The sequence below is a fragment of the Syngnathus typhle genome, linkage group LG12, assembly GCF_033458585.1.
Source record: "Syngnathus typhle isolate RoL2023-S1 ecotype Sweden linkage group LG12, RoL_Styp_1.0, whole genome shotgun sequence".
NCBI lineage: Eukaryota > Metazoa > Chordata > Actinopteri > Syngnathiformes > Syngnathidae > Syngnathus > Syngnathus typhle.
In genome coordinates this window covers 845,561-869,051 of record NC_083749.1, presented here as the reverse complement: position 1 = coordinate 869,051, position 23,491 = coordinate 845,561, and the positions used below count along the sequence as shown (strand labels likewise).

General features: G+C 48.0%; 1 protein-coding gene across 1 annotated transcript; it reads right to left on the bottom strand.

The window, feature by feature from the left end:
* Positions 1 to 2,083: 2,083 nt before the first annotated feature.
* On the bottom strand, positions 2,084 to 23,385 carry lhx5 (LIM homeobox 5). The gene is made up of 8 exons (XM_061293034.1): positions 23,320 to 23,385; positions 19,638 to 19,747; positions 12,901 to 12,975; positions 10,683 to 10,993; positions 8,316 to 8,539; positions 7,530 to 7,813; positions 5,397 to 5,562; positions 2,084 to 3,989 (listed from the first exon to the last, which is right to left on the bottom strand). The coding sequence occupies exons 2-8, from the start codon at positions 19,638 to 19,640 to the stop codon at positions 3,649 to 3,651; spliced, it is 1,404 nt and encodes a 467-aa protein (XP_061149018.1). The 5' UTR covers positions 19,641 to 19,747; positions 23,320 to 23,385; the 3' UTR covers positions 2,084 to 3,648.
* Between the last annotated feature and the right edge of the window lie 106 nt (positions 23,386 to 23,491).

Below are 23,491 nucleotides of genomic sequence, written 5' to 3'. Positions count from 1 at the left end.
AGAAGCGTGCAAGTGTGTGTGTGTGTTTGCGACTGAAGAGAGTCAGGCGAGGCTCCAAAGCCCGCCGCCTCATTTATCAATCAATAATGTTTGTTTACAGCGAGCAGGCGCTTTGGAGCAGCAGCATGAAAGCACGGCGTCATCAAACCTGTCCGCAGCCATGTCCGACTAACAAATGAAGAAAAAGGTTTGGAGATTTGGTGGCATCTGGCCGGCCTGTGCACGTGGTTGAAATTGTTCAAGGGGTGCTGAAGATTGTTCAAAGAAGCCTGCAATGGCTGTTTGAAACCAAAATGGCGGCCAAAGCATCTTGCAAGGGGACGGGTGCACGCTGAAGATTACTCGGGCCTTCCGTGCGTGCGTGTGTGAGGCTGTGGTGCGAAGCCGGCTGTCTCCTCTCACATTAGCCTTTACATTAAAGGCAGTCAGGTGGAAAATGAGTGCGGACCTGAGCCACCCCGTCCACCCACCTGGCCCACAGCCAGGGGATGAGGAGGGGCTTTAAGAGGATGAAGCGTGGATGGGGGGGGGAAGAAAGTGCATTGACTTTTTTTTTTTTTTTCCAGTATGTCTATCCTTGCAGATAAAAAATGGTCAATACGTCTTTTGCATGAGGTGGACGGTCACCTTTCAAATACCCGTGACGGAATTAAAATGGGATATTAATAATTAAAATCCTATTAGAGTGAATTTTTCATGAACGGGAATTAAAACGCTCTTCCTCATGAAAAACTAAAATCTTAAATTGCATGTTGGCCAGGGGGGTCGGGGTGGGGGGGGGGGGGGGGGGGGGGTGCATGCACACTGATGCCAAATTGTCTTTGTTGTCGGGTTAGCAAAATGTGAATTGCGGTTGTTGTTTTTCCCCCAAAGGTATTTCTCTGAATGGACCTTGAAGATACAGTTGAGCATTTTACGATTGGTTGGTGGACGTTATGAATGTTTAGGGGGAAAAAAAAAAACATTTGTATAGGTCTGAGGTATTTGTGATCATTTTAAGAGTCTTCAATTAATAAATTGTTCTGGTTTAAAAAAGAAGAAGCATATTTGGTTCATAAATCTGTATCATGTTAGATTGGCAGAGCAAAAGTCTTTGTTTTAAATATTTGTAAGTATTTCATATTTTAAAAAACTGACGACACAAAATCATCTCTGATGTTTACCAAAACACACTTTGATGATATTTTAGAGCGCAACACATTCAGTTCAGTTTTGACGTCGACATCTTTGATGCCTTAACAAAAAAAAAAGGCTTCAAGTTGTAAGAGAGCATTTTTTTATTATCGGTGCTATTTACACAAATAGTACAAGCCTTCAATCATGCACACGCACATGAGGTGGGCATTCCGTCGTTGGACGAGAAAGTTCCAAAAATGCCCAATTAAGCACTGAAAGTGGAGCTTTCATCCAATCTACCTGCAGCACGTCAAAAAGTTGGAAGCTTACCTCAACCATGCAGTGTTGCATTATTGCAGAAAGTCCAATCCTGGTGGGTGCATTCAAGTGCACGCGCCCTCCGTGGTTTTCTTCATCATTTGCTCTTTTTTCTTCTTCTTCTGGGTTTTAGTGGGTGGCAAATAACATCTGGTGAATTAGTGCCATCCTCTGAAATGGAATGCGACGTGGTTGACTAGACGGCGGTGGCTGGACGAGTGGCCATTGACGCTCGTGTGCACTTTGACCCGGTTAGTGACCCTGACAGATTCAAATCCGCTTCCGGCAGTGCTTAATCCGACATTCTGGGAACTTTCTCGTCGTTCGTCAGCAAAATGAGCGTCCGCCAGTTAGGAACAAGTTTGAAAAAAAAAACATTGATGGGTACCCAGGCCACTGACGAATCAGAAACTAGAAAACTAATTGTAAATTGCCCACCTCTGGCCAACACACACACATCCGTCCACTCGTGACGTTTACAACCAAGTGTTTTGGAGTCCAACATAAAAAAAAAAAAAAAAAGCTTTCTTTCTGGAAATGATATCATACTAATACCAGACACTAGATGGCGCTTTAGGCCCGGTGGCGGCGGAGGTGTTTTTTTCTTTTTTTTTTTGACGGGTGAGGAGCTAGGGGAGGGGGTGCCGCCCGCCACAGATGTTGCGTGGCCCCTCTTTTGTTTGCTCCCTTTAAGAGGCAGGAGACCTCAGCTGTTGAAGGAGATTCTCTATTATGGCTTCAGTGTGCTTTTGAAAATCATTTCCATTAAAACATGTCTTGTGAAAAAGGGAGCACGACAAAGGGAAGGTCGGCCGGAGGCGCGCGCGCGCGGACACAACAATCAACGCCGCCTGTGTGTGCGTGTGTGTGTGTGTGTGTGTGTGGGAAGAAAGGTGCAGACGCCCTTGTTTTAACATATGATCATCATGTTGTGGATGGAGTGGCACCAAAGTAGAAAGGGGGCGCAGGGGGGAGGCAGCCTTTTCATTCAAATGATCGGCCGCATTCATTTGTTCCATCTCAATGTCAGGCTCGGCCATTCCCCGCATTGGTCGGAAAATTCTCATTTCAAATTGCTGACTTAAAAGTGACCCGGATTGGGGGAACATAGCAAATCCAAAGGCCATTTTTTTGGGACCCAGCACGTTGTCAAGGTCAAGTTTTTGATCCAGCAAAAATGACCCACACTGATGAGTTAACGCTAGCAAGAAATGGGCTACCAGGTTATTATTGTAGCATTGGATTTGAAAACAACTAATTTTATTAGCAACATTTTCTAAGAAAAGAAGCAACTGTATACTGTATATGCTGCATCCATACATACGCAGGGGGCGGGCGGGGTATCCGCAGTCACCACAATAGCAACCCTGAGCCGGGTCGGGTAGTGTCCAATATTTTCCCGAGAATGTTTCCTTCCATTTCAGTATGCAAAAAAAATAGCAACCTGCTCAAATCCAAATGCAATTTCCGGCTCAAAATAACATTTGGTTGGTTCCAGGGAGTCATCGCATAACCCAAATCAAATCCTCCATAAATCCCTTTTTTAATGCAAATGATGGAAGATGAGTTTTGGGATCCTAGTTTGTGGCACAAGTGTCCAACCTAAGGTCTGGGGGCCAAGTCCGGACTGCTACATCATTTTTTTTGTGGCCCTCCAAAGCAAATAAAGTGCGTTTACTTCCCATTTGCTGCAAAAGACATTTGGTCTTGCAAAGTTGCAATTTGCCTCAAGTATCAATGACTTGCCGCGCTTTGGCTATTTGGGGCTCTGTTTGTGTTTGTCACGAATAGCAGTGATCACCTCTAACCATGTTTGGAGATTGCTCTGATCTAAAATACATGCCTACCAGGTACGGATGACAGGAAGGGGATAGCTGGGGTTGAAGTCCACTTGCCCTCGACGTGTGCGGCCGCTGCGGCTACGAGGACTCCGGTCCGGGCCCATACAAGCGGGTGGCTGCAACGTAGCGGCTACAAAAGGTGACGGCTCGCTTTCAAACGCAAGAAACGTAAAGAAAAAGTTCCTTTGGCGTTGTTGTGTCGACCGCGTTGTTTTTGCGGCAGCATGTGTGCAGGACGGACTCAATCAAAGTCTTTATTGTAAATCATTCAAGTCCAGTATTCCAAGAAAGCTGGCGCCGACTCGTCCCTACACTTCTAAGCGAGAGTCCAGCGGTGGGTGAAAACGGATCAAACGGTCTCTGGCGGCTGGCTTCACCAGGCCGCAGCCTCGCCCATCTCGGGGCCTTGGTGGGACATGGGGGCGCTGTAGCTGGAGTTACTGGCCAGGGAGAAAGGAGGACTGGGCCCGCCCCCGTAGGCCTCCCCCGGCCCGGGCTGCAGGGAGCCCGGCTCGGGACTGGGCGTCTCGGCGTGCGAGATCATGTCCGTGAACCTTTGGTCGTCCGAGGGGAGGTGGCCCGAGCCCTCCATGGCCCCGGGCCCCGAGCCCAGGATGTAGGGGGACTCGGCGGGGGATTGGGCTTGCGAGGACGGGGGGCCGTGCGGGAAGAAGTCGTAGTTAGTTGCTGGTCCGTAGTAGTCCCCTTGGTACTCTAGGGGAGAAGAAAACAGGCGTTAGCAAACCACCTCAAGGATGTTTTCATCCGTGACGTTATTATGACTGATGTAAGCTCTTTTGGTTATGATGTCATAGATGTCCGTCCGTCCGTCCATGATTCAAAGACTAGAAGTTGTCTGTCAATAATATTGCTGTCAGCATCATCAGCGTTGTCGACGAAGACGCGGTCGCTCGCACGTCGTCAATGACGCTTTTGAAATTGTGGACTCGTCGCCATTGTTGTCCAAGATGTCGCCTTCTTCTATCCGTTCTGTGTCCTTGCCCGCTGTCTAGTCATCCGCATCCCATCCATCTGTCCATTGGTCCTTCATCATCAGAGCACTGATGGTCTATCCTCATCCATCCGCTAACTAACCGCCATCCCTCCATCTGTCCGTTTCCCTCCGACGTCACCGAATATTCAAAAGGCAGACGTCTCAGCATGGACAGAGAAGGATTCTTTCAAATCACACCCAAAGCCACCACACACACACACACACACACACACACACACACACACACACACACACACACGCGTGCAGCCTCAGGCTCGACTTGGACTGAACTCGTTTTTTTTCTTTCTTAATTTTTCACACTGCAACAGTTGATTGAAAAGGTGTTTGAATGGAAATAATGTCTGTTGCTTGGAGCGACCTTGGGAACAGGCAACAGGCTTGTGTTGCAGGCACTGTGCAAAGGGGACTGCGCACACACACACACACACACACACACACACACACACACACACACACGTATAAAGCCGGTCTAAGCGGCACCACAAAGGGGCCTGAAAAGCGGCGGGTGAAGAAAGCGAGGGAGCCAAAAGCGGGAGACCAAGGTTTTGTCCTCACTATCCGCATGCGGACTCATTGAAGACTTGAAATGGGTGTTTCCAAAAACGCCTACGTTAGCTTCGTTGCGGGCTAAAATTGCTCTTTGATGTTGACACACATTGTTTTTGTTGTTGACAGATACGGGACACGAGGCTCGCTCCGATGCAAACAAACGTTTGACGAAAAAAAACGTCGATTGTGTAACGAAAAGTACGGTCAATTCATCAAAGACTGTCTCATCTTTGATGTTAGCATCAAGTGGTACGCTAAGCCATCCGTGGTTCCTGCCCTGGGCCCAGACGCTCGCCTCCCGCTACAAGAATAGCGTCGCCAAATCCAAGCGAGGGAGTGAGCGGCGTCCAAAGCAGTTCCGGGCGGATTTGTTTACAAAGAGACTGATTGGAATAAACGGCTTCATCCTCTCAGCCGTGACAGGTGACAGCGACAAAGAGCTAAAGAGCTTTTTCGGGTGACGACCCAGGTAGCGCTTGCGACTCGCCAGCCACGTTGTCACAAGCGTTTATTTTGTTTTGTTTTGTCTTTGCTTTTGGAAAGGAAGCGCCACTGACCCCCGTAGTAGCCGTAGGCAGCGGGTCCCAAGATGTCCGGGTCCTCCAGCCGCCCCCCCAGGGTCCTCATTCTCCTCGGGCCCCGGAAGAAGGCGTGTCTGCGAGCCCCCAAAGCGCTCAGCTGCTTCATCCGTCGTTCCTTGGATCTTCGGTTCTGGAACCAGACCTGCCCCCCAAAAAAATTCACACCTTCTTTAATGATTGCACCATCTTTGATTTGGATCAAAATGATTCTATTTCTAAAAACTTTTGCTAACTTTAACGCAGGAGAGGATCCTTTCGACTTCCGCGGCAATCTCTTCAGCACGAACCGGCAAGATCGCCTTTGATATTTCCCAAAGCACCTCTAAATTATTTTGGATGTTTCCGAAACGACGTCAAAGACACGCACATTTGCATCATAGTAAACGCTAAATTGTCTTTGATTTTTACGAAATTGTGTTGGAACCCATTTATATATTACCCCGTTAAAAAAAAAAAAAAAAAAAACACCTTTTAAAAAAAGATGAATGCATTTGCATGATTTCCAAAATTCTGCCAACAGTGTCTTGTTTTGGCCAGTGCTGCAGAATCAAGCATTTGCACAGCAGCCAGCCAGTGCCGCTGTCATGCATGTTAACAAAACACACACACACACACACACACACACACACACACACACACACACACACACACACACATGCCGAGGCAACACCTGCTTATTGAGAACAATCGGCGACGTGTTGGGTACATTTTTATGGAAATGCTCTCGCTCCCCTCGAGAGAGATCACACGCACACACACACACACACACACACACACACTGGGGGAGCGTTGCTATTTAACACAAGCAGCGAGGCCCAAACGCAGCTTCCATTTTGGCTCGGTTCACCCCACACACGCACACACACACGCAGGAGGACCATGGTGTGAACACACTGATGGATGCAAGCACGGATGGATGGAGATGCACACACACACACATGCATACGTATAAGATGTGTGTATGCTCCACAGAGGTGGGAAAAAAAGGAGGATGGTGGTGGGGGGGGGCATATGTAAATCTGTGAAATCAGCGATAATCACAGCCAGCGCACAAAAAGCCACATCACACTTGGCAGAGATGGCGCTAATCATCCTGACATTGTGTGTGCCCGTGTGTGAGTGTGTGTGGAAATACGCACACACGCAGGCAGGCAGGGACGCAGGAGGGGTTCCCGCATGCGTGCGGTGGCCCCTCAGCTAAAACAAGACCACCACCTATGACTAATTTCACGGCTGTGTGACTGAAACAAACACATTAAAAAAAAAAAACACACACACACGCAGGCGCAGGCACGTTGTGTTGTGATTGTGTCTTTTTGTCGCTGTTAATTGGGAAAAGGAAATGGAATGCCTGCAGACATGGAGATGGCGGAAAGATGGAACAATGCAATGTGTTTTTGCAAAGGTCACAAGGAGTTTTCATCAAAAGAACACGACGAAACATTCGCTCGCAAATGGCTTCTTTTTTTTTTTCAGCACGCCGCAGCGGATGATGTCATTTAGTAGCAACTGCTTTGAATTAAAAAAAATAAATAAAATAAATCTCATTGTGTTTTTAATGATTTCATTTAACGACGCAATTAATTTAAAGAGCCTGTAAGGACATTTTGTTAAACTCATTCCGAATCAATTATTAATTAGAAGCCGTTTTTTTTTTGCACCAAAAGTGACACTTTTCACTTTGAAAACTCGTGAGAGCACCATTTCTCCCCATTCAATTTAAAACAAGACAATACTTTTATTTTCTATTTGATGTGTACACCAGGTGGCGCTACCTTTTCCTGTCCAAAGCACGAATCAAAATTCCTTTGCGAGGTATATAAATATTATATATTTGGGCGATTTTCAAATCATTCTACTTCAATAGTTTTAAACTTGGGTATTACTTAAAAAGAGAACACGATTTGTTGTCTATTCTATTGAATTGTCGCATTTTCCGCCATTTTCTAAAAGGTGTGTTATGTTAAAAAAAAAAAAGGGAAACTGCATGTGAATAACAACTTCAGCTAGAAACATAATAATAAATATGAGCCCATTATTATTCGTAACGCACCCCGACAGCGACCATTAATAATAATACAAATAAAAACCTGCCACCGCTCGTCTTACCTGTATGACGCGCATGTTGAGGCCGGTCTCCTGCGCCAGCTGCTCCCGGATGTGTCGCGTGGGCTTGGGCGTGGCCACGAAGGCGGCCTTGAGGGTCTCCAGCTGCTTGGCCTTGATGGTGGTGCGCGGGCCCCGCCGCTTGGCCCCCGAGTTCTGCTCCTCGTTCTCGATATTATTGGTCTCCTTGTCCGACGACGTGCAGTTGTCCCCCTCCTTCAGCTCGTCTTGCAGCAAGGCGCCGTCCTGCACGTCCGGTGACAGGCTCCGGTCCGTGCACGACGACACTGCGACGACGGAGATGCGGCTTTTAATCAGAGTCGCTGACAAAAAAGAGGAATCTTGGTTTTCTATTGGGCTGATTAATAGCTCAATAATCGCAAGCAAATGTGGATCTATTTGATGTCATCGTAAATAGATGGAATCATTTTCTGTGCGCGCGCGTGTCGGGACGTCGCTTAATAACAATAGTTGGCGACGCGTAACGATCATAAAAATAGTCCTTAGAGGTCGGGAAAAAACGCAAAAATAAACATTTGTGTAATTTGCCAACGATAAATAAAGGGTCTACATTGCACCCAAATATAGTTTTATTATTGTTTAGCTTGGCTTCTAGAAACGACGCGGTTAAGGGTGCGAGATCCGTATCGGCCCTAAATTGGATATCATTTGGAGAACATTCATTCGGAAAAAAAAAAAAACCACAATGCCAATTTTTGCACTGCATGCTATTATTGTATTGGATCAAATAATCATTCCGTAAAGTGTTGCTGAGGCTCACTTTCGTACCTGAGTTGAGGCTGACCTCCTTGATGGTGGCCGAGCTCAGGTAGTCGTCCTTGCACACAAACTTGTTCTCGTCGATGACGTAGAGCTCCTCGCCGGTGGACAGCTGCTTGTGGCACACCATGCAGGTGAAGCAGTTGAGGTGGAACACCTTGCTGCGCGCCTTGCGCACCAGGTCGCTGGGCGAGATGCCCTGCAGGCAGCCGGCGCACTTGGTACCGAACCGCCTGCGTGCGAGCGCATATGCACACACGGGGGAGGGGACGGGAGGGGAGGGGGGAGAAGAAGCAGAAGAGAGAAAAAACATTTGCAAGAGAGTCAACACAAACCAGGATTTGTTTTAGTCTTTGTTTGCGCCGCCGTTTGTTTGTTAGTTAGCGGGATTATGCAAACGGCGCAAAAGCGCGCGCTGGAGAGCTTCGCGGGAGGCAGCAGGCGGAGGCCGAGCGAGAAAACGGCGCGATAGCGAGGCGGCTTCGGACATTTGCGCTTAATGCAATGGAAAGGACTTTTTAATTGTTCAAGGAATGAACGAAACTAAAAGATTTTTTTTCCCATTAGACAAACAAATGAGAAAAATAATCCTTTTACGTTGTTATTTGAATAAATATGTTGTTAATGTACTTCTCATTTTGCTCTGTGCACGCACGAGAAAATACTTCCAAATACTTGCTGGGAATATTGATAGAAAAATATCAAAAATTCCAATCAGCCCAATAACGTTATTAAAACAACATACACCAATATAAAACATATACGTCATAAATAATCATAATAATATTACTTTTGGGAAAAATCCATCCTGGACCTGGTAATGAACCCACGCGAAACACATTAGTGGCAATCAGCACATTGTAGCCAAGGATATGAGACAGGATTAGGCAGAGTGGGATGTATTTTAGGCGTGGAAATCTTCTCTTAATCCATATAAGACGTGCGTAGGAGGACTTTCAAGACCCCCCCCCCCCCCCCCCCAAAAAAAAAGCCCTAAATTGTGATCACCTGGCAGCAAAATAAATAAATAAACAAAGAAGCTGTTTTGCAGCTGTTTCACAGGCACCTGAAAGGAGGTGACATGCATGGGGAGGGGAAATGCATGGCCATCTATTGTTTTAAGACTAATGGGGGGGCCCTGGGATCAGTCCCCGCTCTCGCCTTTCTCATGCATGGCCGCCTGTGACTGGCCTGCGTGTCCACTCTGCACAACAATTGGACACATTAGCGTGATTAGTCGTGGCGGCCGTTAATGGGGCGCTCATTTGCATACGCGCAGGTAGGCCGGGACGAGCCCCAACCAACCAACCAAGCAAGCAAGCAAGTAAGCAAGCAACTACTCACTCAGTCAGTCCCAATCATTGACGTTTTGGTTCGAGCATTCGCGGGAGGGTGCGATTGGCGAAGCTTTCCCCAAAAAAGAAGCCGCTTCCTGGCTCATTTGAATAATTCAAAGCAGAATACACACGGCTGCACCGAGAGTATTATTTTCAAAATAGAAAAAGTCATTATATGAATTAAAATATTCCATTTTGTTTTAATTAGGATTATGTTCGAAAGCTGCTTATGGGAGCTTTTTTGGGGTGACTAAAAAACGAGAACACGGCAAAGTGCACGTATAGGATTTTATTTTTAAATCTAATGAGCAAACGATTTGGCTTTATGATTATTTGATCAAATGGGTTTCGTGGCGTGCATTTTAAAAATAGCAAAGCAATTACGTGAAATAAACAGACAGCTAACGAGTTTGCTGTATTTTTTTATGAGCTTGTTTGTTAGCGCCTGAACACTCAGGGCTTAATGCGTCTGTCTCAAATTGTACATATAATAATCACGTGTCTTTCAAATCGTCAGACTGGATTCCTATTTCTTTTTTCTCGGCTGATTACGTTCTTTGGCACAGTAATGCAACGTCGCACAACCCTACTGGGTATTTTTAATTGGAAAATAATGATTAAATATATTAAAATATAATGGCTTGAATTATAGCCATTTTGGAAATGATCGTTATATTACCAATATTCAACTTTGATCGTTGGCTTTTTTTTTTTTTTTAATATTCTTTGACGACTTTGAATGACTAAAACCAGAATACACACATCTCTTTCTCCACGTGCATTTTTATCATTCGTTTTAAATGAAGCCCAAAACGAATTTGCCGAACCGCTAACTTATTTTTACACAAATAACGCGCGTTTTTTTGTGTATTTGTACACTATGTCAATATTGACTATAAAGTCAACAGGGGGCCACTTATTTCTCCAAACAAGCAAAGTAGCAACAAATACGGCGCACAATAATAACAAAACTAATATGACGACCGGATGCTGCTGCTTTTTTTTTTTTTTTTGGTGGTTTCGTTTTTGCGATCCCTACCGGAAGAAGTCCACCTTGCAGTAGAGCTTTCCGTCCCGCGAGAAGCACTTGTCGGTCAGCTTGCAGTTGCACTCGCAGCACTGCACGCATTTGGCGTGCCAGGCCCGGTCCAGCACGTTGAGCAGGAACCGGTCCAGGATGGGCCGCTCACAGCCGGCACAGTGGACCATCATGTCTGCGGCCCGCGGCGCGCCTTGCACGGCCGACCTCCCCCTTCCAAAGACTGGCTCGGCAGGCCTCTCCACACGGAACCACGTCTTGAGTCCTCCACCCCACCCACCGCCCTCGATGCCTTTCTCCTCTCGCGTGGGCTGCCAAAAAAAAAAAAAAAAAAGTCCTGGTACCGACTTGATTCTGGCTGCTATATCCACAATCCGAACTTGCTTGTTTGGTGTTCTGCCCGGATAAGGCGCGCGCACCCGACTTGATCAAAAATCACATCAAGAAGAATATCCTGCAAAAGTGCGCGTGCTCGTGGATTTTTCTTTGAAAAAAAAAATATTTTTTGGGGGGCCCCCCAGGTGGTGTTCCACGCGTATCCTGCGGGCTCCTCGCCACCTTCGCGTCCCTGCGGCCGCCTGTCACGCGCTGTGGACAAGCAAGGCACCCGTCGCCGCCGCGGCCGCCATCAGCCGTGCACCAAGCATCCCCGCGAACGCACATTGGCTGACGCGCGCCTTAATTCCCTCGCAGGGAGAGCCAATCAGAGCGATGCTGAGGTTGTCATGGATACCGAGCTCACCGCTTCTCCAGTGGACCTGGATGTCAAGCTGGGCACAACCCAGCCAGGCCCCAAATTGCTATTGCGGCCTTTTCCTTTCCCACTATGCTCGTCTTTTTTTTTTTTTTTTTTTTACTTTTACAGGAATGAATTTCTTGCTGTGAAGTTTCACAGTGGACAAGGGAAAAGCTGACACGATGTCGTGACTGATGGACAAATAAAAAGTGGACACAAATACAGTATCGTCCGTCACTCACTACAGTGGGTGACAATTTGTTATACACTGCCCCCCACTGGTCAGTCTTTGTAGGTACAGAAAGTAAACGGGATTATGTTTGGGACCACACGCGGTTGGTTAGTTTACCGTCATGCACTTTGTGGGATGGAGTAACTTTATACTTCCATCCACTCCAAGTGTAGAAAAATATTTTTTTTAAGATTGATGACGATTGTGCACGTGTGTCATCCACGTCCACGTCCACAGCAAGCCTGCTAGGATTTGGAATGTCTGGCCCTGATGCACAACTTTGACATGATTGACACACGTGAGAGGTCTGAAAGTGAGGCCGAAGAAGTTTGCCAATTGCACTCGCACACATGCATGTGAATGTGAGAATGGGAGGGGGAGAGAGGGCGGGGGGGGGGGGGGGGGTCTTTTCACATGCACAACGCTATTTACAGGAAAATGCCACGGATTAGTCAGCAGCTTCATCAATAAAAGCGGAGAGGCCGACCGGCCGGGGGCCAGTTCGAGAGGCCAATCTCAATATTTACAAAGCGGAGGCTTTCTTTTTTTTTTGCAAGCTGCACCTGCCTGCGTAAAGCTTTGGCTCACTTCCGCGACAGTCGAGACGTCAAAAAAAGTTTGCCGCCTCCGCCATTTTTTTTTTTAACTTCAATTCCAATGTTGACATGTTGGAAGGAGCTTTCGGAGCACCCAGTCAAGAAAGTCGAACGTCGAAAAAAAAAATCAATACCGCAGTCAACTTAAATTACAATTGCACAAAAAACAACCACCAGATTTCATTTCTATCTTGCCATTGATCGTTTTCTTTTAGCAAAGATCCTTGCCTAACATTTTTTTTTTTTACTTCACCGCACATTTCTTTTCCACTCGTCCACCAGGCCAAAACGGAACGTTCGAAGACCACGCGACTCAAATTGGCAGAAGAGAATGTATGAAATCGATGTTTTGGAAAAATGGAAAATGGATTGAGAAATGCATTCCACTCATTCACGGCAGTTCATTTTGACCTAAAAATTGAAAAAGGAGAAAAGTGAAAAAATATTACAACGATTGTACATTCGACATCCAGCATATCTGGAGAAACTGCTGGTGAATGGCAAATGAAAATCTGCCGCCCAAGCCATGAACTGTCGTAGCTCCAAAAAATCATTTTTAAAAGGGAAAGCTTGTTGACATTTGGGTTGGAATGGCCGTTACCCGCAGCGCGCAAAAGGAAACGACGAGACTTCAGAGGAGCCTGCGTCGCTCACCTCGGACCCTCCACGAGAATCACTTGAAGTCTTTGCCTTGCTCACAATTGTCCAACGTGAGGCCTTCAGAGGCCACTGAAATTTAGAAAGAAAAAAACAAAGCAGATCATGAAAAAGCTCTTGAAGCTGGCTAGGTACATCAGGAGGAGAACCACAATAAGTTAATAACTCAGCTCCACAAGGTCAGAGCTCATTTCATTGAAGAAAATTAAATTTTGTCAACAAGTCTCAAGAAACACGCCTGAAAAAACACAGGAAATCAGCCATTTTGCTTTAAGGCCACCATTTTAGGTTCTTGAAAGCTTCTTGAAAGACTAACTTGGACCGGAGACAAATCCCAAGCTTGTACGCAAACGGGATGAACAAAGCTTAACTGCAAGGTGTCGTTTGTTTGTCCCAGCTGACTGTCTTCCCTTTTGGCTTTGCCCAAATCTGCGGTGGCAACCATCGTGACGTGCACGAGCGGCGGCCGTGCACGCCGGCGACCACCTTCAGGGCACCTCTTTTGGCAGGGCCGCTCCCAAGGGAGAGGTTAGCGTGATGGATGTCTGATTGGTAGCCCTCCCCCGGGGCCTCCCTCGCCGTCACCTCTCCGCGCTCTGAATTAAAAGGCCGTTTGTCTCCTGCGAGTCCTCAGCTGTAGAGCGCCGGCCGGCAATTTCACAGCACTCAGAGAGGGAGCGGGAGAAGGGGGAGAAGGGGGAAGGGGGGAGGCCATTACACGGGAGCTTGTCAGGGGAGCCATCAGAACCCGGACACGCCTGAGGGACTCTCTCTTTGCCGCCTCCTCCTCTTCCTCCTCTCGCTCACCTCCATCCCCGCCGGAGGCGAGCGACCTCGGCGCAAAACACATAAATATTCAAGGCCCGCGCCGCGCGCTCGCTCTGATACAGCGAGCGGGCGGGCCAACGGCGCCACCTCGCTCTCTCGTTAACACCCAAATCAGGAGCGCGCGGAAAGCGGCGGGTCCGCCGTTAACGGCGGCGACGTTGCCTTTGCCGGCCTCGCAACTGCACGTGCGCATCGCTTGATTGGAACATTTGTCATGAGGGCGGCCGGGCCGGGCCGGGCCGGGCCGGGCCGGACCGGCTCGCTGCCTTTCACTCATTCATTGGAATAAGAATGTGCTGATTCAGCAAAGTTTGGCAGATCTAATAAGATTTGTTTTACCTTTTAGCAAGGTGTGCGTGGGTTTCTTCACTCAATCAAATATGGGGGTGGCTGCAGCCCTTTGACCCCCCCCGAAAAAATCCGCCACATGTCAGTTGATGCTAAGATGCACTAAGATGACATTTTAAGGATTCGTTTGACCTTGACAAGGAACAGAAAGAGGAGGAACTTTGTTTTTTCCAATTTCAATTTTGCTGCTATTGTCGCTGTCTTTGCATATCGTTAGCATAGTAGCAATGGCAACAGAACGCGATTGGACCCGTCCAGTTCCAGCTAATCCCTAAAGGTTGAATGGAGGCAAGCGGACTCTTGTCGTTTGTTGAAAGAGCCGCAGATGGCCCCCCCGGACCGTAGTTTGGACACCCCAGGCTTTTGAGAGAAGTTCAGTGAGGTCTTGCTCGCAGTATAAAAACCCTTTTGGTTGCTGGTTTGAACTGCATAACTGGAGTAGGTGTCAAATTAACTTTTTTTTTCTTCTCCTTACTGATCTAATTCCATTTTAGGAATAAATCCTGTAGGGAATAAAAAAACACAACGGGCATATGGACTTCTGATTTCTACGCACGTGTTCACTTGAGGCTGCTGTGTGAACAGCTAATTGGGAGTTTTATTTAGCTGCCGGTGAACAGGATTCACAAGGATCTGCAGGTTTGATCCCCCCCCAGGAGTGAAGAAAAGCAAGCCCACCCACCTCACCTGCGACACACACACACATCGTGTGACACACAGGTGCGCGGAGTCACTCTTGTGACTGAATGGCTCTCACGTGCAAGCTATAATGAGGACGCTCACCTTGTACTACGCGAGCCTTCTAATGAGGTAATGTAGGAGGAGCTACTTGGCCACCTTTGGCCTCACCTACTCTATTAATCAGAACGGGGTCACACGCCAGCCAGCCAGCCCGCCAGCCAACCAGCCCGCCAGCCTCCCCCATCTGCCCGTGCTAATGGAGAACAGGCAGTGCTAAGAAGACAAAATGGAGCAGGAGGACGACGGTGACAGCAGCAGGTATGATTTATTTATTTTTTTTCCGTTTTCCCCAAAATCCATTTTACGAAAGGAAGTTAACCAGGCAAGAACAAAGTACGTGTGATCCAAAAAGTCAACCTGGCTTTGCCAATGAATCATTTGCCACTTCAATTTGGGAGCAAAAAGGAAGGGTAAGGAAATTTCCCCAACTCCCCCAACAACATGTAAATATATTCCTGCAAGTCTGATGTTTAATACGCTATGGCAAAGCTTTTCGGCCATCTTGTGAGAGCTCACCGGGGTGCGGCAAAGGAGAGAAGGGAAAAAAAAAATATTAATCTGAAGCCCGTATGTGTTGTCAGCGTCACGGCCGCGGCGGCCACTTGAATTAGCAGCGGCGGATTATGGGCCGAGAGCCTCATTAATCTGGCCGACAAACACGGGGCGCTGAGGATATTTGCGCCCCGAAATTGAAAAGATTAAGTCCGATTTGGCCGTGACCGGCAGACCCCCGCGTGCGCACCGCCGTTCAATATTCATGGACGGCGGCCAAATGCGCGCAGGCAGGTGAGGTGACCAAGTGTTGTCTGCATCAACACACAGAAGGTTTGGGACAACACAGCACAGCCATCTCCAGGCGTCATTCCACTACTTTTAGCAGTCTTTCTTTGTGACTCAAGTAGCCGCTCTTAAGTACAGAATGCAAGTACTTTTGCTTCCTCTGCCGCAGCAGCATTAGCGGAATCGACAGAGCTGATTTAGCCGCCTCCAGCTTGGCCCGTGCAGGCGCTATCGCTAATGTTTCCCCTTCTGCAGGAGATCAATATGTTTGGAAGCAGACAAACAGCCGGGCAGCCCCCATCCAACAACCCCCGCCCCCCATCACAGCAGACCACCGCTGGAGGCCTTGACAGCCAGCACACAAGCAGCCAAGCAAACAAGCCACCATGCCTCTCCAGAGTCAACAGCGCACACTATCAAGTGCGCCATGTATCGCCATACGCGCCTTGGCGGCGGGGGGTTGCTATCATCGCACCATCGGCCCGGGAGTCCAATCGGGCCGGCGCGGCGAGAAAACGCAGCGCCACTCCAGGACGGCGTTTACGGCTGACATAAGCCTGGGTAAACAACCGTACGCAGCGCAGACAGCGCAAACGCGCCCGAGCCAGACTAAACCAACAAGCGGGAACCCCTGGGGGGGGACCCTCGCTCCCTTCCTCAATTCATCATCTTTTCCGAACCTTATTTGAAGCTTTTTCATATTGAAAAGCTGGGAGGCCAGAAATAATGTTAGCTTTCCTCCTCGACGTTGTTAATTTTTAAAAATGTTTGTTTTGGGAAATAATAGGAGATGAACAGGGCTGGGAACAAACGAGAAAAAAATATTTGGAACGTTTGGACAGGAATATTACATGGAGTCCAAGTAAATAGCGTGGCGCCGTCTAGTGGTTGGCGGTGGAATTACACCCGAAATAACCAGAAGGCGGACCAAAATAGAGTTAGACTGCAAACCTGTGACGGAGCCGCGTCCCAAACTTCAAGACGTAAACAAAATACACACACACGATGACATCAGGCCACGCAGGGGTGGCCCGACCGATCCGCCGCAGCGTCCCGAAAGGTCGTATGTAAACATCACAGCACATTAGCGCCCGCGCGGGCCATCAGCTGACCTGAAAGCTTCAATGAGGATAAATGAGAACGGGGGGCGCTAACAATCGAGTGATCGAACGGCTGCTCCTCCCGCTCTCGGCGAAAAAAAAAAAAAAACGCCTGGTGAGAGATTGCGCGTGTGTGTTGCGAAGCAGATGATGTGCTCACGCTGTGTGTGTGTGTGTGTGGACATTTCTGTGTGGCGGAGATAAGGGATCCCTATCAGCCGCATCGGGGAGGGGGCTTAAGATCCCGATGGGCGTGAGGAGAGAATGAGTTTTCCTCGCCACTCTGCATATTCCAGGATTACACCGCACCTTTCGCTACGCTCCGGCTCAGCCGAGCCGCGCCTTCGGGCGACACGCGTGTAGATTATTGAAATACGCTGTCGCGAGGCGCCAAGGAACGAAAAGCCACACCGCCAGCGCGGCGAATGAAACACAGTGCGCTCGGATCAACCTGATAGGATTTCTTTGTTGGGGAAGAACGGCAATCTTTTTCCACAAATTCAAGCGAGAACCAATGACACCATCAAACGTCTGAGAACATCAAACGTCGTGTTGAGGATGCTAGGTCAGAGAAGCGAACTGGCGCTAAAGTCACAATACAAATGGATGGGATTCTTGATTGAGGTCGAGATTTATATTCCAAAAGGAAATCTTGTTATTGATACAAATATTGAGTTCAAGACTTTTCTAACCAACTAACAAGTAATATGAAAGATAAGTGAAGTAGCCCAAGCAAGGGTCGGTGGGTTTTGGGCCCGCTTGGCCTGGTCCCCCCCGGTGCCCACCCTGTTGAGCGCGAGCAGCCTCTGGCTAATTACGTCCTTTTTCAAATGCAAAGCAGCGGCAGAAAGTGAGATGATTTCTGGGCCGGCGCTTTGGGGAAGAGGCGAGCGAGGGGAGCCTGAAAGGAAGAAAGAGGTGACTTTCTTTGCGCGCTTGGCGGGGACCTTTGAAGTCGGCCGCGGAGGGGGGGTGGGGGGGGCCGGGATCTTGGATGTCTCCTCTACTCCCAGAGAAGATCGTGTTAACGAGATGGCCTCTAAAGACGAATTAAATGGTGGGAGAAAAGAAACACGATCGGGCCCGGCCCTACTTAGAGCCGCCCTCCTTTCAGCGCCGCCTGAATTCCTCAGCTCGGCTCTTTGGAGGGCCTGGAGTGTGGGGGTCCGAATGTGTGCGCCGAGGGGTCACCCGTCCTTTAGTCACACATCCCGGCGCCTGAATGGCGAGGTCGGGGACTTACACGGCGATGGCGGGTCAGAAGTGGCGAGGATTACACGTCCGTCCTAAGCCGCCCGCACGCCAGTGTTTTCATGTTGCTTGTTTGCCGGCCAAGAAAAGGAGGAGGCGGCGGCGGCGGGAATTAGCCCAAAACCCGGGAGATGAATGGCCATCGCATTCGCACCTCTCGTTGGCTGTTTTTCAGGCCGCGCGCGCACCCCCCCCTCGCCCAAAACACAGCTCTCATTTGTTGCGGCGTTGAAAGCGCGTTAGGGTGGCCTTTGTGCGCACAAAAGCCGCCTCCCCTCGTGGCTTTCACGCCCCTGCTGGAGCAACAAGGGGATTTACGTCGCCTTTGATTACAGAGTTGTGCTTCTCCTTCCTGATTAATCAACTGAGTCCGGCCGCCACCTCCACGCTTCCTCCCCCAAAGCGCCAGCTAACACCTTCAGGTTCTAGCTTGGGTCTTGCAAACGCGCATCAACTCGAAAGCTCGGTCAAAACGGGGTTTGGCCCTTGAGAGCTACCGTACTTTTGGTCGCTTTTTGTGTGTCGGCGTACACGTGGGCAAAAGTGAGGAAAAGAACATCGCCGGCGTGTCCGACGCTTTTCAATTCAGCGCAAATACGCCGATGAAGGAGCATGTGGAAAGAGTTTTGCTATCAGCTTGGCGCCTTTTGATGGGTCCCATGTGGGGGTTTTCATTGAGCGTTCTCCACTGACAAGTGAAGGAGGGGGCGGGGGGGGGGGCGGACTAGTGATAAACTGGTTGATGGGGGTGCGCCAAGCGGCGCCGATAAATCAAGTTCCGGGGCTAATCTATTTAGCACGCTCGCGCTATTATCCCGTGGCAGAAACAGCCAATTAATGAAGTCATTCCACAATGAAGAGGTTTGGAACGAGCCCATTTAAGATGATTACGGCGAGGGGGACAACAAGCGGTCCCTACCCAAAACGCAGAGCCCAAAACACGTCCAACCATCAGTTGAGGGAACGCGACTATACGACGTGTACAAACGCAGATGCTAACGTTAGCCTAGCCCACGGCCATTTTCTTTCCTTGCCCAGACACGGTTGGAAACGGAACTGTTGTTCGGATTTCGAGCTCTCGTTGCTGTGCTCTCGCTTTTTTCCCCGACTTGTTCCCCGACCGAGTCCCAGCGAGAATTCTTGTCGCTCTTCCTTTGTCTCCTCCGTTGCTGTCACAGTTTTGCGCTAAAGGTTCTATTTTGAAAAAGGAGCTCCCGCAAATCGAGGCGAAGCGAGCTGAGCCGGTTACTGCTGACATTCTGCTCCCGTTTCTAAAAATAATGAATCAAAAAAAAAAAAAAAAAATCCCAATTGGCAAAAAGTACTAAATGATGTGCGAGAGGCTACAAGCTAAAAAAAGAAAAGCACGGCTCCTCTCAGCCACCAGGGATGAGGCGCTGGTGAAGAATTAAAGAAGAAGAAGGGGAAAAGAAAAACGCCACCACAGAAGGAGGTTAATTAGCTTGGCAGCCGCGGATGGCGGCGATAGCAGCGCATAAACAATTATTCCTTCGCTTCTATTTGATTAAAACAACGTAGCAGCAAGTTTTATTCCGGAATATGCCTTTGACCTCCTCCTGAGTGTGTTTTAGAAAGACAATTAAAAGAAGATTGAAACGCTCGACGGCTAAATATGCCGAGTAGAACTTCCCATGTTGAGATCTTTTTTTTTTTTTTTATAATTACCATCAAAGTTTGGTGTCTCTAATGTCGTGTCGGTGGACGACTTAACGAAGCGCCGAGATGAGTCGACGACGGTCGCCCGCTCGGCACGGCCGTCGCAGTGTGGGAACGACCTGGGCGAAGAAAGAAAGAGAAAAGAAGTCATGACGAGCGAGTCACTGATGGGCTTTTTGTCTCCTCAAGCTTTTTTTTTCTTCTTTCTTTCTTCCTCCGTCTCAGACGACTCAATCCACTCCATCAGATCACAGCTCATCCCCGCAAATCCTCCCTTTTCTCAATCCCGCGTCGGCACACAAGGCCTCCTTTCAGCCGCCGTGTTCCTGGAGGTGGCCTCATTAGCCCGAGATGTTTTGTTTGTTTGTTCCTCTCTTAAAGGAGCTCAATTGAGCAGCAGGCAGCAAAGCCCCCAAAAAGAAGGCCGGCCGAGGTGGGGGTGCTGGCGTGGGCTGACATAGAGCTCAGGACCCCGGCGTGTCCTTGTAGTTGCGGAAAAAGTGTGAAAATCAAGGCGCGGCATTAGCAAGTAGCAAGTTGTTTACGTTTGCTGTTTGTGTGTCGGCTGCTTGGGTCAACAAAAAGGCTGAAAGTGCAACTGTGGCGCTCCTTGCCCACATGTGAGGGCATCACAGTGCTTTATATTTATTATATTTATTTGATTTACTTATTTTTTTTCATTTTATTTATTATCTCCATTTTAATTTGTTTACTTCACGTTTGCTGCCTAAAACGGAAAACAAATTTACGTGCTTTATACTCTTAGCTTGGTAAAAATTAACTTCATGTTTTTTTTTTTTCAATCTCAGCGGATGAAGAAAAAAAAACACATGCAAGTGGAGTGAGGTCAAGTCGACCACGCTCGTGGCCTTGGCTGAAATAAGGCAGATGTTCCCCACACAAGTATCTGTCCTTCTATTGAAGTATCTTATGAGTACCTTCTGGCAATCAGACAATATCTGGCAAATAAAAAAAAATATCCTGGAAAGGTCTAAAATGAGCCTGCAAACCTGAAAACAAACGGCATCACATTGCTTACTAGTGCTAAATGTCACCTTCCTATTTCGTTCTCACCCGGGCATGTTGTATTCTTCATAAGACGTCTAAGAAACAAAAGATCCGGCTGGAATATTTTCCCGCGGGGCAAGCCAAGCCATTCCAACGGTCCCGCAAACGCCGATTAATTATCGGGTTGCTTTTAAATCTGGCGGAAGCTGTCGCCGCCCAACGCTTTTGTAATTAAAAGGAGCTGAGCTACGGCGACGGCGGGAAAGGCCACACATCAGACGCCGGCCGGACTCCGGCCCGCTTCCACGCCACCCCCCCCCCGGCACGCTTCCACGCGGCGAGGAACATCAGGCAGGCCGCGCCATTAAGTTGATTGCGCAGATGCGTTGATTCGCTCAGAGTTGTAAAGATTACTGGACGATTCTGCGGCAGAAGTACGGCCACTGCCTTTTAATGTGCACTTAGCCGGCTGATTTAATGACTGGCTTCGCGTTTGGCCCGCCGCCACCGGGACGGCTGGCGGACACTTTATTAGGTACAATTGCAACCCGATCAAATATAGATCTAAATATTTATTCATTCCAAAGCGCTGGGGGAATGGATTCGATGACACTTGATTGGTCCTGAAATGAAAAAGTTGGGGCCTATTCTGATAAGTCATCAAATTCCAATTCATTGAGAAAATACTAAATCCCTTTTTTTTGGGTCCCTCAATAAAGAAGATATTAATTACGAGCAGAGCATTTGACAATTTGACAGCCCGTCGTTTGTATTTATTTGTAACAAAAGTAAAAAAGAAATGTTGGGCCATTTGTTTTGACTTGCTTTGTTATTTGAGTGAGGGCGACTACTTTTGCGTTGCTTCAGGCTGGAGTGTGATTTTATTGGAAAGGCTGACTATTGTATAAAAGGCAATGTAAGACTTTCCCAGACTCCAAAAATGAATTTTCAAGCAGAACGGAGCGTCGACGGACGCGTCTCAATTGATTTGATAGAACTGCAGACATTGTCTACCTCCCTGGGCAATGACAACGGGAGGGGAGGGGAGGGGGGAGGGTTTGTAAAAAAAAAAAAAGATTTTTTGGGGTGTGCATTTTCTTGCCTTCACTGCTCTTCTTCTTCAAACAAAGTTCCTCGCTCGCTCGCGCCTGCGTTTCTCTCCTTCCCTATCTCCTTTCGCCTGCCTGCTGCCTGCTTGCACACCTCCATCCCACCTTTTTTTTTTTTTGCTCCTATCGCCGCCTCCTCTGTACTTTCCTCTCCATCCATCTCCTCCTCCTCCTCCTCCTCCCTCCCTGCACCCGGCTAGCACCTCGCTCCACTCCATTTTTTCTGCACATGCGATTTGCCTAACAATAAGTGGCTCTGCCCAAGGTCAGATAAGAGAAGCACAGCCCAGGAAGCCACAGCCACTGTTTCTTTCATCCCCTTTTTTTTTTAACCCCCCCCCCCCCCCCCCTCCCTCCCTCTCTCGCTCGCCCCCCTCACGGCTTGCGAATTATCTCGGCAGCACATAATAATAATTACTGAGGACGGCAACAGCGAGATAAGGGCGAGGCAGCTGAAATAGTGAGAGAGAGAGAGACAGAGAGAGAGAGAGAATGAAGGAGGGAGGGAGGGAGGAGGACAGGTTCGAAAAAATGAGCAAAAAAATAAATAAAAGAAGGAGAGGAAAGGGGGAGAGAGAGAGAGAGAGAGAGAGAGAGAGAGAGAGAGAGAGAGAGAGAGAGAGAGAGAGAGAGAGAGAGAGAGAGAGAGAGAGAGAGAGAGAGAGAGAGAGAGAGAGAGGGAAAAAAGTGACGGAATGACGGCAAGCAAGCAACAGCCAGTCAAGCACTGGATTTGGAATTAGCGCCCAGCGGTTCTTTGAAACGACGCTGAGGAGAAATGTTGCAAACTTGTATAACGTATAAAAGTTACGCCAAAAAAAATCTCATCTCGTCTCAACGAAAAAAAAATTTCGTTTGGCGGAAGTGCGACGAAACCCGTAATGCAACTTGAAAAGTCAAACTGAATTCAGAGCGACTGAAACACAAATTTATGGTTTGAAAAATAAACACTGGAACATTCACGTTTGTCTTCTTTTCATGAAATTTCATCAAAGCAAAAAAAAAAAAACGATTTTTTTTTGTGGCCGTACAAAAGATTGAAGAATGTTCAATTTTCACGCCAATGCACTGGGACCGAAAATCCATATTTGGGGGTTAGTAAATGAAAGAATGGTCACATAAATAGATAGGAGGCTGCGAAAACGCCCTTTTACCTTTAGGTGTATAAATTAAAAAAATAATCAAGCAAATAATTCGCCAAATACATTAAAAAATAAATAAAATAAAAAAATAAATAGACTGCAACCAATAACGTTTGGGGAGGCGATGGGACTGAAAATGCGTCCTTCTTTTGTGCTTGAATGAATGACTTCACTAACAATAGTGCCAAAAAATGTAAAAGGAAGCCATGACAAAGCCATTTAGGAGGATTTCACACAAAAACAACAGTCCGACAAACACTGTGACAAAGCCTGTTCAGGTGACGACTATTTAGGAGGATTTCATACGCAAAAAAAAAAAAGAAAGCCGAAACGTCACCCTGAGCTCCGACGTGAAAAAAATGGTGGCCCTTTTGAGAGAAAAAAAAAACTGCAAGCAGTTTGGAGCGACAAGAAGAAAAGTTGTGTACTCACATCGCAGGCGGGAGTCGCATCACTTCCTGGCGGGATGCGACCAATCGCAGCGCAATTTAATTTCTGCAAAAAAAAAATTGAAAGTGATTGGAAGCAATTACTGTGTAATAGGACGCGGCGTAATTGGATATTAAGTGCAACAACGGCTGCACAAAGTCGCCTAGTTTCCTTT

Coding starts and splice junctions, on each gene's coding strand:
- lhx5 (XM_061293034.1), bottom strand. Junction 8,540..10,682: donor TGCAAGGTGGACTTCTTCCG/GTAGGGATCGCA, acceptor GCTCGCACGCAG/GCGGTTCGGTACCAAGTGCG. Junction 3,990..5,396: donor TGCCTACGGCTACTACGGGG/GTCAGTGGCGCT, acceptor CTTCTCCCCTAG/AGTACCAAGGGGACTACTAC.